Here is a 17278-nt window from a genome sequence, read left to right as displayed (position 1 = left end):
GTAACAATTTCACAGATCTCTAACCAGCATATGGAGGAGCTCCACAGCAGTCAACAAAAATGTGCCATGGGAATGGCCAAAACAATGATGTAATCCAGAGGAATCCATTCATGCATTAGCAGTAATTCCTACCTCTTTTCCACATTGTACCTGAACTAAGGTGTATGTCTTATATTGTGTGTTTTGGTGGAATAGGATCAAACTCAAGGTTGAATTAAATATATATATAATTATTTGATTTATGTATATATGTATATTACATTACATTGCATATGTATCACCTATATTATACATTACCTATTATATAGTCTGTATTATATGTTATACATCATTTTACACATGCATGTATGTATATATGTATACACACATAGTTGTAATTTTTCATCACCCTTCTGGGAGAAATAACATTTTTCTAACTTTTTTGTACAGCCAAAAGCCCTGAAACTGTTGGGAATGGAGGTAGGCGACCTGTGATAAATCTTAATGTCTTTTCCTTCTTTGACAAATGTACACTATATCAAGATAATGTTTAAATTCACTGTAATGAAGGCACCAAGAGTTGTTTTCAAGTTTTGTATGAGAAATGTGCCACACAAATTGTATTTTTCATCCAGATAACTTTTTTACGGAAGGGTCAGATTAAGAAACATTTCTTAATAAAACTCCAGTGGATAGACAGCAGAAAAGAATGCTCTTCCCCCTCTATGGATCATTTTTCTTGTCACAAATATTAAACAAAATGTTTCAGTCTGTCAGGCCAAGCAGAGTTCCAGTCAGATAACTATATAACTTTGAAACGTGTTCAGAGAAACAAAGCAGGTGTGGAGAGTGATGCAGAAATCTTTACATGGACCAAATTTCTATTAGTTTTGTTGACAGTTTAGGCTACTCCCATGCTTCAAGGAGATAGCATGTTTTCTTGTTTATTTACTTTGTGCAACAACTTTCATTTTGCTGTCCACAGATGCAGCACAGAATAGGTCAGCTTATCTGATAAAAGCAATAGGCTAAAATGGGAAAAAAACTAAAGGCAGTAGAAAGAACTAAGTGATGGAGAAAGAGGGATAAAAATGCAGTACAAAGGCAGGATGGAATGGTGAAAGGAGATTCCCATTCTTTTAAGAACTTTTAAGAAGATAAAGGGAGAAAACACAAGAATAAGCAGGGAGGAAGTCTTCAGTAGACCATAACATCCCCTGGATATGTACTTTCTGGAGGTGGAACGAGGCAGATACATTGCAACAGACGTTATTTTTAGAGTGCCGCCTTAGCTTTATTTTAATGATCGCTTTTCCAAAATGGCTCTGGGTATTGTGTGACTGTGGTCTGTGTGCGTAGGAAGATAGAACAGTTCAGTGATAGTCCAAAGCTCTTTTTCACTTAGGTGTGAGGTTATTGACTTCTCCTTTACAGTGCATGGACCAATACTTTTTTTTATTATTTTCCTATTTTAAATATTTTGTCAAAAAAAATGAAGGGTCTGGCCTGCAGGGAATATGTTTGACATCTCAGGTACTGACTCCAATACACTGTGTGAATTGGTTCAATTTCTTCACTGGTGAAAAAAATTTCTCCATAATTCTCACAGGATGATGTCCCTTTGCGGCGAGGGAGAAAAACAACCAGAAAAAGAGAAGAAGAAGTAGATATTGATTTGGATGACCCTGAGATCAACCATTTCCCCTTCCCATTCCATGAGCTGATGGTGTGGGCTGTACTGATGAAGCGTCAGAAGATGGCCCTCTTTTTTTGGCAACATGGGGAAGAGGCTATGGCTAAAGCGCTGGTGGCCTGTAAACTCTGCAAAGCTATGGCCCACGAAGCATCAGAAAATGACATGGTGGATGACATATCCCAAGAGCTGAACCATAATTCCAGGTGAATTTTCTTTCATGTACACTTTCCTGGGTTAAAAAAAAAAAAAGGAAGGGGGTGTGGTGTGGTATGAGGGGGGTAGGAGAGAGAGAGAGGCTTCTGACCATGCCTGCAATTTGCTTATCTTTACCTTGCTTTCATTTCTAATTTAGGAAAAATGCAGTCCCTTTGGAGGAAATCTAAATGGCTTTTAAACAGCCTGTCAGACAGAGAAGCAGAGCTGCTAGCAGTATAAGTTCTGAAATGAGAAGACAGTGAAATACCTGTTTTGTCTATGTGTTCTTCCTGAGGCCCCAAGAGTCAGGCTGCAACCTTTCTCTGTGCTTTTTCAATACTTTATTCATCCCAGGCAGAACAATTATTGAAATCCTAATGAACATAATATTGGGCAGAAGTGTTATTTAACCAAGAGCTCATGCTTAGGTGAGCAAGCCAAGATACTAGATTCCACAGTAATCTCTCCTGATGTTAAAGGTCTGAGACACAGAATTTAGAAAAGGGTATTGGACACTCCTTTTTCCAGGAGACTTGACCACTAAGTCATAGGCAAGTAGTACAGAAGCAGTTCTCTAAGCTGCAGATAACCAGAGGATTTCAAGTAGGAACTGTCAAGAAGGTGGGCAGGCAGGTGGGAGCAGACAGCTGGTAGGTGTGGGTGCTCACCACTGCTAAGTCAGGGCACTTATTTATATGCCTATCATTAACCACTCACATTTGAAAATGTGGGTTTCCATGTGTACAGTCAACATCACGATTTGCATGATGGAAGGTGATGCCTCCCTTGCAGAGGCTGTCAGTTGTAGAGGGATATTTTCTGCAGCAGGCTGCTTGGGTTAATGGGAATGAACGAATGTCCCTCTGTTGCAGGGACTTCGGCCAGTTGGCAGTGGAGCTGTTGGACCAGTCATACAAGCAGGATGAGCAACTGGCAATGAAACTGCTGACCTACGAGCTAAAGAACTGGAGCAACGCCACATGCCTGCAGCTCGCAGTGGCAGCCAAGCACAGGGACTTCATTGCTCACACTTGCAGCCAAATGCTACTCACAGACATGTGGATGGGTCGTCTCCGGATGCGCAAAAATTCTGGCCTAAAGGTCAGTACTGTTTTAAAATAAAAATAACAGTTCTCATAGATGGCAAGAAAGTAATCTTCAGAGCCTCCTCTAGTAACAGTGAGAGCTATCAGAATTAGTATGTCACCCTGCCTGGTGACTTGAGGAGTTAGCCAAGGATTTTAAAGATACATAAAGAAAAAGGATGTGTAAGTGAATTAACCATTAGTGAAAGGTGCTGATTTGACAGCCTTCCCCAGAGCAGGCCAAAGCAACCAGTACAAATTTTCTTGCAGTCCCCTGCCAGTCTTTCTAATGACTGACCTGAAGGAACTATCTTAGAGTATCTAGAGAATAATTCCATTTTCAAAGCTGTTTAAGCTTTACTTCTACAGGTAGCAAAACTGCTAACAGAGTTAGGTAAATTCTGTGAGAGAAATTTGTGTCCAAGGACTGGTATCTTTCACCTTCACCAAAATACTCACCAGTCAGTACATGACCAGCACATGCCTTTTCCTCCCAGATGACTGAGAAATATTTTCATCAAGTGGTTCTCTCTCCTGCATTAACCAAGTGTGTAAAAAGTGGCAACTGCCCGGCTGTCTTGCAATATGAAAAGATGTTCAGTAATGGTGAGAATGTTTATGAATATATGCACTGTCATTGTACTAGGTCTAATCCAACGGAGGTAGTGAATAAGTGGCTGATAACTTTCTCATCATACTCCTGCAGAACTGTGTATAACTATTGTTCTGCTTATTGATAGAAGGCATTTTCACATTTGGAGACATCTTTACCTCCTATTTTTCTGACTTGACCCATGGGCCCTTCAGGGGGATTGCTTCATTGTTCAGTGCTTGGCTTTGCAGATACTCAGCTTGGGTAGATGAGGATTAGTGCAGCAGTACATTTCCAACTGCATGCTTTCTTCTTTGCAGCATGCATCTTTTAAGCCATAAAATATAGACCTTTCTTTCACAAAGAATAACCAAAGGTAACAGACTCTGTTTCCTTTCAGCTTCTTGTAACATCAGGGCTTCGCAAGGGTCCCTTACTCAGCTTTTAGCTTGTGGTTTCACTGAAGTTCATTAGCAGGGCCTGTTTAAAGCTAAAGCAGTCTACAAGCTATATGAGCAAGAGGCAGCATGGCAAATAAATTTGCAAGCATGAGTAATGATTTATTTCCCATAGACAATTTTCTCATGCTGAAACTGGCAAATGGATTAATGTGATTCTTTAGAGTCTCACTGGGGATATATAGCACCAGTGGGAGGGGGAGAGGCAATTGCTAATCCAGACTGTTCTTAAAAATAGCCTCTCTGGGAAGCCAGGTCTGCCTGTAGCCACCTCACCCTTCTGTGACAAGCCAAGTTCAGGAGCAGTGCAGGCAGCTCTTCCAAGGTAGGGCACAGTGTTCCTATATGCTAACTGCTCCTAATTGCAGAATCTCAATTGGATGGTTACAACAACACACATGCTGTCTGTCGATATGATGAGCACAAGCAGTCATTGTCTCTGACCTGCCAACAAGCTAACTACATGGTTTCACTGTCATTTAGGGAGAGATTTATAACAAAATAATTTTTCATGAGATTACAGCAAAACCAGGGAAAGCTATTGTGCTTGTGAATACAGACAAGCTACTTTTTATATTATTATCATATCTTTTCAGTTATGCTACTGTTTTAACTCCAAGCATCATTCATTGCATATATCCACTCAAGGTAACAATGGTTTCTTCACCCCCACATCATGAGAGAGGAAAGGCAGAAAAGAATGAGCTGGCATTAACAGGAGCATTACACATCTGCTAGGTTACTGAAGCAAAATCTAAGAGGACTGCATAGCTAAGCACATCAGCATATGCTATTGCTGGCTTTTCCTTATCTCCTCAGATCTGCACACACTTAAACCTTGACTACCTGTGTGAATTAAGTATATGGACACAGAGACCTTGAGACCTATTAACCCACTCTGTAGAAATTAATATTGCTTGTGTGTCATTTACACCGATATTGTCTATTGTGTAAAATGCAGAAATTTTCAGGTCCAAGGTCTGAACATCCCCATGCTCCCACCTACAGCTGACTTTATGTAATATTTTGTAAATATATTCTGGTATGTAATAATATGCATCAGATGAGGAAGCAAATAAAAGAAGTGTTCAAGAGAGGCAATTTGCCATAGCATGCACAGCAATGCTAAGAGAAGTCACAGGCTTTGTTTCACTGTGGACTTCTGATAACTTTACCCCAAGTGATAAACTCAATTGTCATAGAAACTCATGTGCGCACGTATCTTCCTTTTCCTGAATGTCCTGAGGTGTTTGTTCCTTTTGATGCTAACTATCATGATTGTAATTTGTTTGCTGAGGTGATTATTATTATCATTATTATTGCTTTAGGTAATTCTAGGAATTCTACTTCCTCCTTCAATCCTCAGCTTGGAGTTCAAGAACAAAGATGATATGCCTTACATGACCCAAGCCAATGAGATCCATCTCCAAGAGAAGGAGCCAGAGGAGCCAGAGAAACCAGTGAAAGAAAAAGAGGAGGAGGACATGGAACTCACCGTAAGTGTCAACAATAAATCACCAGCCTCAGTGCTGTCAGTTTGATATTCCCACCTCTGTGGGTGTTGCAGGCTATCTGATGGCTAAATTTAGCAGATGATAGGATACCACTCTTCACACTCCCTTCTCAACCAGGCAAGACGGCCTCATTGTGCCTCGATGTTGCAGCAGTGCATGGTGATGCTGAAGCATCATGCTGTGATGTAATATCCTCATACTTTGATTCAACTTAGTACCGCATTGTCTGAATTAATGAGATTTCAGAATTGAAAGAACTCAGCTATGATAGATGAGTGGGCCTCTCTGGGAGACAAGAATACCGCTAAATCTACTTTTGGGTGGAAATGTCCAAAGATTCGTAGAAGCTAGAGATTTTTATTTTTTTTTCTTTTGATTAACTTCACTGAAGGGACGTAAGTGTGCAAACAGGCAAGAAAAGTATGAAAACATGTTTCAAAATTCTTTATGAATTTATATTCATTGCCTCTCATACTTACACACATGAATTTTTTAATCCACTGAAGACATTGTGAGCAGCTAGACAGCTCATCCCTTAATAGCAGCTTCTGCAGCTCAGCAGAATTGTGAAAGGGAAGACTTGGCTGTATTAGTAACATAGCCTTAGACGAATAATTTGCACCACAAAGAGAATCAAATAGCTAAAGTTCTGAAAGCTATGCAAGTCATTTACTTCTAGTCTCTTGATCTCAGGCTCAGTTGACACTTTTTAATTTAGGCAATTATCATATGAGCTATCATCAGACCTGCCTTAGCTTAGTTTGGTTCGTGGTGTCTTTGAAAGGCTTAAAACTCAACCCCAGTTGGTTAACATCAGAATAGAGGCATGGAAGAAAAAAAGATTTTCCTGGTTAATTTTTTTTTTTTTTTTTTTTTTTTAAGTTAAAAAAAAACCCAAAAACCTAGACTGTTTCCCACAGGCAAACAGCAGGAGCTGCCCACAGGACCCCGTCTGCAGGCAGGCAGAAGGACCTGCCTACAGGACCCAATATGCAGGCAAGCCGAAGGAGCAGCCCACAAGACCCACCTACAGGACTCATTTGCAGGCAAGAACCTGGCTGTTGGGAAGCACCAGAAGCCAGAATAGCAGCAATGGGCATTCTCCTCTCATTAGCTACTAATTGCAGTTTACTATCTCTGGCTTCTGATCCAATTATGAAGTGCCTATTCAGATCAAATAAGCACTTTGCAAGCTGCCTTTTTCTTGGCAATGGGGAGAAATTTGGGAAGGAAGTAATTTCCATCTTTCTGCAGTTATCCCAGCTCCTGGTTTCTTGTCTACAATGCTGTGTTTCCTATATACCTTCTGACTCCTGCTACAAGAAAATTATGTGTGAACTGGATCTGCTTTTCCAGATGAGCTTTAGCTGTTCCTTCCTTTCTCCCTTCCATGTGCTGACAGTCGTATTGCTCTTCCCTGTCATTGACTCTGCCCTTAACTCTTTCAAATTTGATGCGTCAATCTAGTGAAGTTTCAGACACTTACAGCATTTTCAGTAAAATAAGAACTGTTTCTATGGAGACCAGCAAGTTTAGAAACAATATCTTTGGTACACTACTGGTGGCTTAATATTTCTGTTTGTAATCTGTACTGGACTTTTGGACTGCACAGCTTCGTCACCCAGATGCCCTTCAGTGGTAAGGAGAGATGGTTTGTTGCTAGCAAAGAACGCTTTGCACATATTTCTGTGGTTAGATGCCATTGCCAGTTACATTTAGTCACCTTCAGGTACCATGTCAGGGAGAGTATTCCTACCTGACATGTTTTAGATAGAAGCAAATAATTTTAGACTGAAGTTGTGCATTGTTCCAGCCTTAGTCAAATGGTCTGGCATAGGTTAGGTTGGGTCTCTTCTCCACTGCTAAGATGATGCCTGCAAGACTCTTCGGAAAGTTTCTCTGTGAAATTTCCCTTTAGACACACTTAAATTTACCTTATTCATAGTTCATTAACATTAATAATTGATTGGGATATGATATCACAGATGTTTGATCAGTTGCTGAACTCTGGGACAATAGATCAATCACTCTGCCTAAACACTGTTTGCAACTATTGTATATGGAATTACCCACCTATTTTTCTTCACATTTTTTCCTTTCAGGACAAACAAATAGTTTATTTTAAAAATGATTACTTCAGTTTATTTTATTCATTTACTTCACTTGCACATGTTTGTTTCAAATATTTATAATTTTTTTCCATGGTTTAGGTTTCTGAGCTTTGTTCAGCTTAAAACTTAAACAAAATCAAACTAAAGCTCTTTTTGGTCAGTGTCAGAAGTCCATTTCTGACAAATTATGTATCATCCAAAAAATCTGCCTAACTCTGTTTCTCATCATTCCCATAGAATACTTCTCAAGTCTCTGTATTCCTATAATATTATGCCCATATGCAACTTTTTAACTACTGCTGAGTAAAGAGATCAGATCTAGTCAAGGCCTGTTCATTGATTTCTTATGAAGTCTTGTGTGTCCTGCACTGCTAAGCCTAGGTGATTACTGACAGGCCAAAAGAGACAGTTTCTTCCTCTGCACTTATGCAGAGTGGATGAGATGCAGGGCCACAACAATTTTTGTGCTGTTTTACACCTCATTTGTGCAGAATAAGGTGATCACAGAGACTGTAGCAACAGTGAAGCAAGTCTGTGTAGGGGTGCATTTTCATGCAAGTATGTGTTTGTTTTATGCTCCTCTCAAATGATCTGGTGGGTAGCTGAACATTTGGATATACTATAAAGATGTAATGTTTATTCACTGTAAACTACTTGTTACTCGCACCTGCTTTTAACTTCATAACAGATATATGACGGCTGGGCACACATTTCTGTAACACCTAGATGCTAGGCAACAGACTTCCCTTACAACAGCTACCCACAGAAACATAGAATCATAGAATAGTTAGGGTTGGAAAGGACCTTAGGACCATCAAGTTCTAACCCCCGTGCCATGGGCAGGGACACCTCACACTAAACCATGTCACCCAAGGCTCTGTGCAGCCTGGCCTTGAACACTGCCAGGGATGGAGCATTCACAGCTTCCCTGGGCAACCCATTCCAGTGCCTCACCACCCTAACAGGAAAGAACTTCTTCCTTATATGCAATCTAAACTTCCCCTGTTTAAAGTTTAACCCGTTACCCCTTGTCCTGTCACTACAGTCCCTGATGAAGATTCCCTCCCCAGTATCCCTATAGGCCCCCTTCAGGTACTGGAAGGCTGCTATGAGGTCCCCACGCAGCCTTCTCTTCTCCAGGCTGAACAGCCCCAACTTTCTCAGCCTGTCTTCATATAGGAGGTGCTCCAGTCCCCTGATCATCCTCTGGACTTGTTCCAACAGTTCCATGTCCTTTTCATGTTGAGGACACCAGAACTGCACACAGTACTCCAAGTGAGGTCTCACAGGAGCAGAGTAGAGGGGCAGGATCACCTCCTTTGCCCTGCTGGTCACGCTCCTTTTGATGCAGCCCAGGATACGGTTGGCTTTGTGGGCTGCGAGCGCACACTGAAGCCAGCTTATGTTCATTTTCTCATCGACCAACACCCCCAAGTCCTTCTCCGCAGGGCCGCTCTGAATCTCTTCTCTAACCAACCTGTAGCTGTGCCTGGGATTGCTCCGACCCAGGTGTAGGACCTTGCGCTTGTCATGGTTGAACTTCATAAGGTTGGCATCAGCCCACCTTACAAGCGTGTCAAGGTCCCTCTGGATGGCATCCCTTCCCTCCAGCATATCAACTGGTGCACCACACAGCTTGGTGTCATTGGCAAACTTACTGAGGGCACACTCAATCCCACTGTCCATGTCACTGACAAAGATGTCGAACAAGACCGGTCCCAACACTGGTCCCTAGGGACACCACTCGTTACTGGGCTCCAGCTGGAGCATGCTTGAATACTGCTGTGATCAGTGTTCCCTCAGCACCAAGGAACTACCTGCAATTTATCCATGGAGCTGCCAGTCATTAATCCTGAATATTAGACATTCAGGAGTAGAAGGGCACTAAAGCTATTGGCCAGAGACATCTTGTATTTGTACAGGCCTGATCGGGTCCTTAATTAGTTGCTGAATTCTAGGTGAGTCAAAAACCCCTGCAGTCTACCTTTCTCCCAAAATAACACTGATTCTGGAAGCCATGAATAGGAGCATCATTATCCCTATGCAGTGCCTTATTGTTCAGATATTTGAGTTCCCTGGTAAACAGACTTGTTTCTGAACACAGAATAACTCATCTAAGTCCTTTAGAAGATGTTTCAGTTTTTGTTTTTCTCATTTTGTTCCAATTTTTCACATTGAATAGGAAGTTTGCACTTGAGTTTGGACTTTTCAGCAACAGCAAAGCTAGTTTTGTGGCCTCTAGGCTCACGTTATCTCATCTGTCATATGTATGTATGGCTTTTTCTCCATGACAAGGACTAACCAAATCTTACATCACTAAAAATACAGTTCTTAGGGTAGGAAAGGTTGAAGGCTAGTATCCTTGAGCCCCTGGCCCATCTCACCCCCGCTGTTGGAGGATGGTGCTCACAACATCTCTCAGGCCAGGAGGAAAACAGCCCTTCAGCTCATCTGGAAAACAGCAGCAGCAGACATTGCCAGTGGTCATGAGGCAGAAGTGCTGGCACTCTCTGTAAGGAGGGATCTCCCTCTGTTTCTCCAGGGGTTTTGGAAACCTCCCATACTGCCACCACACAACTGCCATTTGCCATGCTCAGCAGCCAGGACTGAGCTCTTAGTGCTTTAGCCCTGCTCTTCTGAGGCTTAAAAAACCACTGAGCACATGCAAAATCCAGTTTTGCACACCTATAACTCAAAGGCATTAAACCTTTTCCCCTACCAGTATTTCAAGGAGGAGAACAGTAATCCTAGAGGCAGCATGTCCTTGTAGAGCTTAAGATACAATAGGGTGTGCAGAGGTGTGTGTGTATATATATGTATATACCCAACTATGTACTGTTTCCACGCTACCTCTGTGTGGATATGGAGTAAGCTTATATGTATGTCCTGGTTTCAGCTGTGTCTTATCTCAGCCCATGGGTTTTACATACTTTCGATTCTCCTCCCCATCCCACCTGAGGGAAGGAAGGAGGACATGAGCAAGTTGCTGCATTGTGCTTAGCTAGTGACTGGATCTAAACCATAACATGTAGCACTTAGATTTCACTAACTATAAAATTTGAGGATCCTATGATCATTCTAGCAGGACTGAAATTCCTGTTATTTAATTATAAATAGTATGTAATGTGATCATTAGCATATATTAATGCAAAAATGCACAACCCCAAACTGTCCTGGTTCCCTATCAGTGAGCAGTGAACAGTCCTTAATTGCATAAACCAAAATCTGGAGGAAATTAATAGATAAATAAATAAATAAGCAAACAAACACCAAACCAGAACCCTGATTAGAAAAATCTCCATGAAAAACTATGCACACGTCAATCCCCTCAGGCTAAAATGATGCTGTTGTACTGTACTTTACAACGTAGTTGAGCTGCTGTCAGGCTTACCTCGCATGACTCATGGTGAATCATGGACAAAATTGTGTATTAGAGAAAGAGATGCCGCCCACACAGAACAGTGTCTTGAGTCATTCCCACCCTACCGCTTCCCGCTCCAAGGGAAAACACATTTGTTCACATTTGGCATTGCAGCTATTCTGTTAACACAGTCAGTTAGGTTATTTCTGTATGTTTCTAGTGGGGAGGCTTTTCAGTTTATTAATACTGTGATATAATTAACAGTCAGGACATCAGGTCAAATTAATCCCCAGCCAGCTCAGAGCGATTCCCCATCTGTAGCATGGAGGAGGGGAGAGGTTAGTATTGCTTGATAGATTTAATTCAAAAATAATTGTAACAAGATAAAATTACAGCATCATTATCAACAAGAAAGCGATAGCAAACAGGAAATCAGCATTCATGAGCTAAACCAGAAATCCAGGTACCAAAGGAGCAGTATCCTAAAAACATCTACAACTCACCGACTCCAGTGAGATCTAAGGGTTATCTCAGAATTAGTGAATTTATTAAATTGTGAAGGATTTAAACTCTGTGAAATAATCCCTTTGACTAAAGCACAGCAGTGCTCATTTGTTAAAGCTGCCAGCATTCACTTTAACTCTGCTGCAAAATTCTTGAGCACCAGAGGACAGCAGAGACAAAGCCTTGGGAAAAGCTATGGAAAACTGTGGCATCAGATGGCAGCTTTCTGTAAAACAGCATCAGGAGGAAGAGTGAAGCAAAAAAATTAATACCTTCTTCGGCTATAATTTTCCCAAAGCATTTAGATCATATTCCACTTTTTTTCCTAAAATAAACAATCCATGCTATAGATCAGGGGTTGGTTTTGTAGAATTCAGGAAGTGATACCTGGGGTTCTGCTATGGTTGTGTAATCTCTGCTACTATAGTCATATTCAGTAAGTCTCATGTTCTTGCAGACTATCTGCTTACCTAGTAAGAACCTTTCTCTTCTGCTTAATGGCGGACTTCATCTTCTTTGAGTATTATGAAATTCTTGGTGGAATTTAAGGGGGTTTATATAATCTGTGAGAACCATCAGGAGGTATTATATTTAATTTTTAAATCTGCATTTTTATCTAAATTTTAAAAAATTAACAGCGAATCTGCAGGCATAAATAGGTAAAGGAAATACGTAACTTCATCAAAGCAGGCTACGGTTTTAAGAGGGTCTCAGCAGGCTAGTTTCAGTACAGTGTACTTGTGTCCTGAATATTTATTCTATTTTATTAAAAATGTGCAGGGCAACATCTGTGTGAAGTCGACTTCAAGAATATAAGGGACAACATGGAAAGTACTAATACCAGAGGAAAAAACTAACTGCATAAATGAAACAAGTGAGAAATATTAGGCAAAAGCCATCTAGGGCCCTACACAGTCCTCATGTTATATTATCCACACTGACTGAAAGAAAGAAAAAAAAATATAGTTCATCAGTTTATCATTACAAATTACTATTTTACAGGTCCAAAACCCTATATGAATAGCTCCACAATAGGTCTACAAAAAGAAAGAAAAGACTATAATTCTTACTTTGAAAGATATGAGAAGCCCATTCCTGTTCCTGCAGAGCACTAGAACCAGAACAAGTAGCTCACCTGAAGCTGATTAAGTATGTGCTGAACATCCTGTTGAATCAGAAAGCACAGAGATAGATAAAAGACCTCTTCATTGAAAGACAATATGCCTGGAATCTCATTGTTCTTTACAGGCTTAGTTTTCCACATTTTTAAGTTGCAGATGAGAACGTTATCTTCAGGGGTGGTGAAAGTTTGCTTCAGTTAACATATAAGTATGAAAGTGCTTTGATCTACCTGTAGAAAAACATTATAGAAGCATGTAAGTAAAAGTATTATTGTTCAATCACTGCATACTTAGGACAGTTGCATATCAACTCTTGCAATTGCTTTCATGTGCAAAAGTGTTACAATCTATAGATGCTGCACAAACTAAGTAGTAAGAACTTGGTCAGGGTACAGTGGCCTAAAATCTACTCTTAGTCTACTATTCACACAAAAAAATTGCTTTCAGAAAGAACATTTAATAGATCATGATGTACTCTAAATAAAAAGGAACAGCTTTTAAGCTTTAACTTCAGTGAGTATATAGTTTAGCCATATGTTCCATCTCTCTGCAGCTGACCATAAAGTTAAGAGTAAACAAAACATCACCATCTTTTGCCTGTTTGGTTTGCATTTATAGCTGAGGACTTCTTAAGTACATGTTTCTGGAGCTCAGCATAGCTCTCTAGTGGGTCTGAATCACGACACTAACAGTAAGATCAAACCCAGCAGAGTCAGTGCACGAGCAGTCTGGAACTTCATTATGGAAAAAGCTACTATCATGTAAAAGGATCTTTCAGACCAAGAAACTGTTGCAGTGAACTCTACTGGTTGGTCCTCTACATTCATGTCAAGCTCCCTGTGGTATCGTCACCCGTAACAGATCCAGTGATCAACATAGAAAGTCACTGGCTTCATTGCTTCCAACCCAGCAATTGCCAACTCATCTTTCCCCCTGTTGTTCTCTCTCAGTCTCAGCCTTACGAGCTTCTCTTTGCTTAAAACCAAAACTTATCTGTTTTCTGTCTGCATCTGTTTACTGTGTAGAAGTACACCACAAAAAGCTGCTGTCAGGTAAAATTTTTGTTATCCATATAGCAAAAAGGAGCAATGTTCTCTGCATCTTATTTTCTGTTCATCAGTCAAGGATTGCACTCAGATGCTGACAGATGATGCCAAGGCATTGGTATTTCAATTTACAAAGTATTAAAACAGAAGCTTCCCTGCAATGAAAGATAATTTGAGAACAAAGCATTTTACACCTGGCTATGGTCACCTAGTTCTGTCTAAAGATCAAGAAATCACAGAAGTTTTGAATAGTTTCATATTAAAATTAATTTTATAAAAAAAAAAAAAAAAGAAAAAGGCGATGTAAAAGCTTTGTTTGTTTTTCACAAAGAAAAATACAAAAATGTTCTTTCTTGTAGGCAATGCTGGGACGAGGGAATGGAGAGTCCTCAAGAAAGAAAGAGGAAGAGGAAGTTCAGAGCAGGCACAGACTGATCCCTGTTGGAAGAAAGATTTATGAGTTCTACAATGCTCCTATTGTTAAATTTTGGTTTTACACAGTAAGAAATCTTTCCTGTTGTATTACTGCTCTTTGGACAAATATGGAAAGTGGATTAAGGTCATCTTGTGTGTTTCATTGAAAGCCTACATCTGTGTGCATTGGAGGGCTTACCCGTAAATAGTCTAATAAAAACCTTTTGTGAAGGCCAGCTAGCACTTGCAAACCTGCCTAATGGTTAAAATTTGAATGGCTTTGTGTGTTTTTCTTCAAACACAACAATAAGGCAATTTGCTGCTCCCAAAAAATTCCCTGTAAGAGAATTCCCAATAGGAGAGAGCTCCCATTAGTAAGTCCAGTGGAAGGCTGGATTGAATCAGGGTGTCAAATTGTATAATAATTGATGGAAACAAGAAGCAGATAGAGCATATCTGTTTCCTTGGAACATATTTTTCCTTTGTTCTGTTTTGACTAGTCTGCAGAGTGTCTCTCAGAGAGTGTTTGTGTAAATACCAACAAGATAACAGAGACATGAATAGCAGTTATTGTATATTTTCCTGGGACAAATTATATCAAATCAGTGTAATCTCCTTGTATTATAAAGAAACAGATCTTGCAGATGGAGCAGGGTTAAAAAAAAGTCATATATTTTTACTAAAGTAAGACAGTGGCAAAAACTTTACAGGGTATTCTCACAAATAAATTAATAACTGCTTTATTAAAGTTACTATGTGGATACAAAGTATTTTGGCAATTAGTCCTTCACTATCAAGCTGGAAGCAAGGATTGGAAAGATTTCCATTACCATCTCTCCTACATCAGGTGCTTTCTGATATTTGATATCTTCATTCAAAGCTGGGGTGATGGAGTAGAAATTAGTTATTAAATTGCACTAGAATTTAGAAGGATGATATCAAAAAGTAAAATGAACACTGAAAGTAATCCTTTCAGTCTAGGAGTCCCAGTTCAGCTCCTGCATCATGTGACAGGCATGGTTTGAAGAACACAAAAAAAGAACAAGAAAAAATGTTTCAGGAGGTCTATAAAACATGACTTAAGGGGAAGGATTTAGGGAAGCAAGGTTGTTTTCTCAGGAAAAAACAAGTCTGCAGAAGGCATGTAATAGTTTTCAAATAGGAGTAAGTAGCTGCAGAGAGGAACAAAATGGCATAATCTCCAAATCATTGCTAAATAGAACAAGAAGTAATGATTTAAATTGCAGCAAGGCAGTTCTAGGTAGAATGTTAGGAAACAGCTTCTAACTCTTCTGACAGGTACTGTCATACACTGTGTAAAGAGATGGTAGAGTTTCAATTATTAGTGATTTCTAAGTCTGTCTTATAAAAACGTGTGTCCACTATGGTACACTGTAGTTAATCCCATTTCAGCACCATGGAACTGGCCAGAAGATTTCAGGTGGTCATTCACAGTTATATTTTCCAGCATTCTGCTGAATGCACGGCAAATCACAAAGAACACATCCTTCTTATAAGAAAGATTGGTTTGCTGAGATCAAGGCAATATGTCTACAGACAGCAGGAAAAACTTTCATCAACAGAGACTAAACTGTCATGGACAGCTTATGCTAGCAAATAGCTCCAGTTTGGCAACTTGGAATAACTGCTTGCTGAACTGTGTGGCCATTGAACATTAATCAGGCTGATGAGTCTAGAAATTGCTCATCAGCAGCCTAGTCTCATTATCAGTTGCAATATGTATTATACAGAACCAGAAAAGTCTTCACACTGTAGACAGAAAGAAGCATCCTGGCTCTCCCTGTTAGCTCAATTCTGAAATGGGAGAAAAAGATCAATATTACATTTCCATTTAGACCTGTTCCTACAGTTTTGTGTCCTGAGGCAGGTCTCCATCAAGGTCACTTACTAAAGCTGGATCTTGGCTACGCTGAAGAGCAAATTAAGGTGGATTCTGGCTGCAGTGCCTGACCAGTTAGTTATATTGAGAAACTCCTGGAGGCCAAAAGCAAAAACATTCAAATGAGGGTTAAAATTGCACAGCCTGTCACACTTCTTACGAGCACAAAGGCAGAAGTACTAATCATAGGTTGCAAAAGAAATCCTACAAATTTTACATTCAAAAAAAGCAACCATACTTATGGCTATCATATGTCATGTAAAATAATTTGATTATTCCATGACTGCCTATCTGCTATTAATCTTTAGCTATACCCATCTTCATTCTTAAAATGCACAAGAGTGGGTTAAATGTGGGGATCTTTGAGTAAGCAACATTTTGACTCAGCAGATGAGCTGAAATAAACAGCTTTTTTTAAAGAAATAAAATTAGCCTTTCTATCTGGACATGCAGTAGTTTCAAAACATAACTACTCTGGTCTGGTTTTTGACTGTTACATTGAAAGCCACTTTCAATGAGTCTTGAGTACCAGCATGGGCAGCTGTATTGAGGTTTGACCACAGTGTTGATCAGGACATCCTCCTGGAAGACAGGAGCAAATTGCAGTTCCACGGAGGGAGAAGGAAGGTGTCACTTACTATCTGAAAGACTTGTTCCTTGGGTCCTTGGGCTAAGGTGGCGCAGTTTCAGCATCATTTTATTTTTAAATCAAGATCCTTTTTTTCTTTTTTTTTTTTCCCTAAGCAAAATTTTTCAGCAATTTTCAGTAAATTTTAATTGCAAACAAACAAAAAAGTAACAAAAATCCTTTAGTTACATGGTGGGTCTTGTGATTTCTGACACCTTTGTAACGTTAGTGACACTATTCTTTTACCATACTAACTGCAAATGCTCACCAAAGACTGCTGAGTCAGACCAAATTGGTATGATTTGCTGTAATTAATAATCAAGAAGATTTAAGAGGAGGTATGTTAGTGGCAGTGTCACCTGGCTTTTTGCACTACTATAGTAGAAGGTGTAATTTCAGTTAGGGAGGTGTGCGTGCAGTTCTGCCTTCCCAGACAGAGTTTCTGCTGACTCAGCTGGCACCCTAGATGTTGACCTAAGTCAATATTGCTCTCCATTTCCTTTAGGAGTGTTAAGGGAAGACCAGACTCTAGACATGAGCATTGCAATCCACCATCATGCACAAACTGAGACCAGTGGGATCATTTCCTCCTCTGTTTTATGTAGACAAGAAGCAGTGTTTCAGCTGACTGTCTTCTCTGTACTGATAGTTAATGACCAATGTAAAGAAATCTC

At 40.0% G+C, this 17278-nt stretch overlaps 1 protein-coding gene across 1 annotated transcript in view; it reads left to right on the top strand.

The window, feature by feature from the left end:
- Positions 1 to 17278, top strand: part of TRPM3 (transient receptor potential cation channel subfamily M member 3) — a 256280-nt gene that overhangs the window by 202680 nt on the left and 36322 nt on the right. The window contains exons 14-19 of the mRNA XM_065661504.1: positions 430 to 459; positions 1589 to 1878; positions 2743 to 2971; positions 5334 to 5501; positions 6440 to 6565; positions 14022 to 14162. Coding sequence (XP_065517576.1) covers positions 430 to 459; positions 1589 to 1878; positions 2743 to 2971; positions 5334 to 5501; positions 6440 to 6565; positions 14022 to 14162 — 984 coding nt within the window. The remainder of the gene's footprint in view (positions 1 to 429; positions 460 to 1588; positions 1879 to 2742; positions 2972 to 5333; positions 5502 to 6439; positions 6566 to 14021; positions 14163 to 17278) is intronic.

This window comes from Lathamus discolor, chromosome Z, assembly GCF_037157495.1.
Source record: "Lathamus discolor isolate bLatDis1 chromosome Z, bLatDis1.hap1, whole genome shotgun sequence".
NCBI classification, from domain to species: Eukaryota; Metazoa; Chordata; class Aves; order Psittaciformes; family Psittacidae; genus Lathamus; species Lathamus discolor.
The sequence above is the reverse complement of the archived record's forward strand: the minus strand, read 5'-3'. Positions and strand labels throughout refer to the sequence as shown.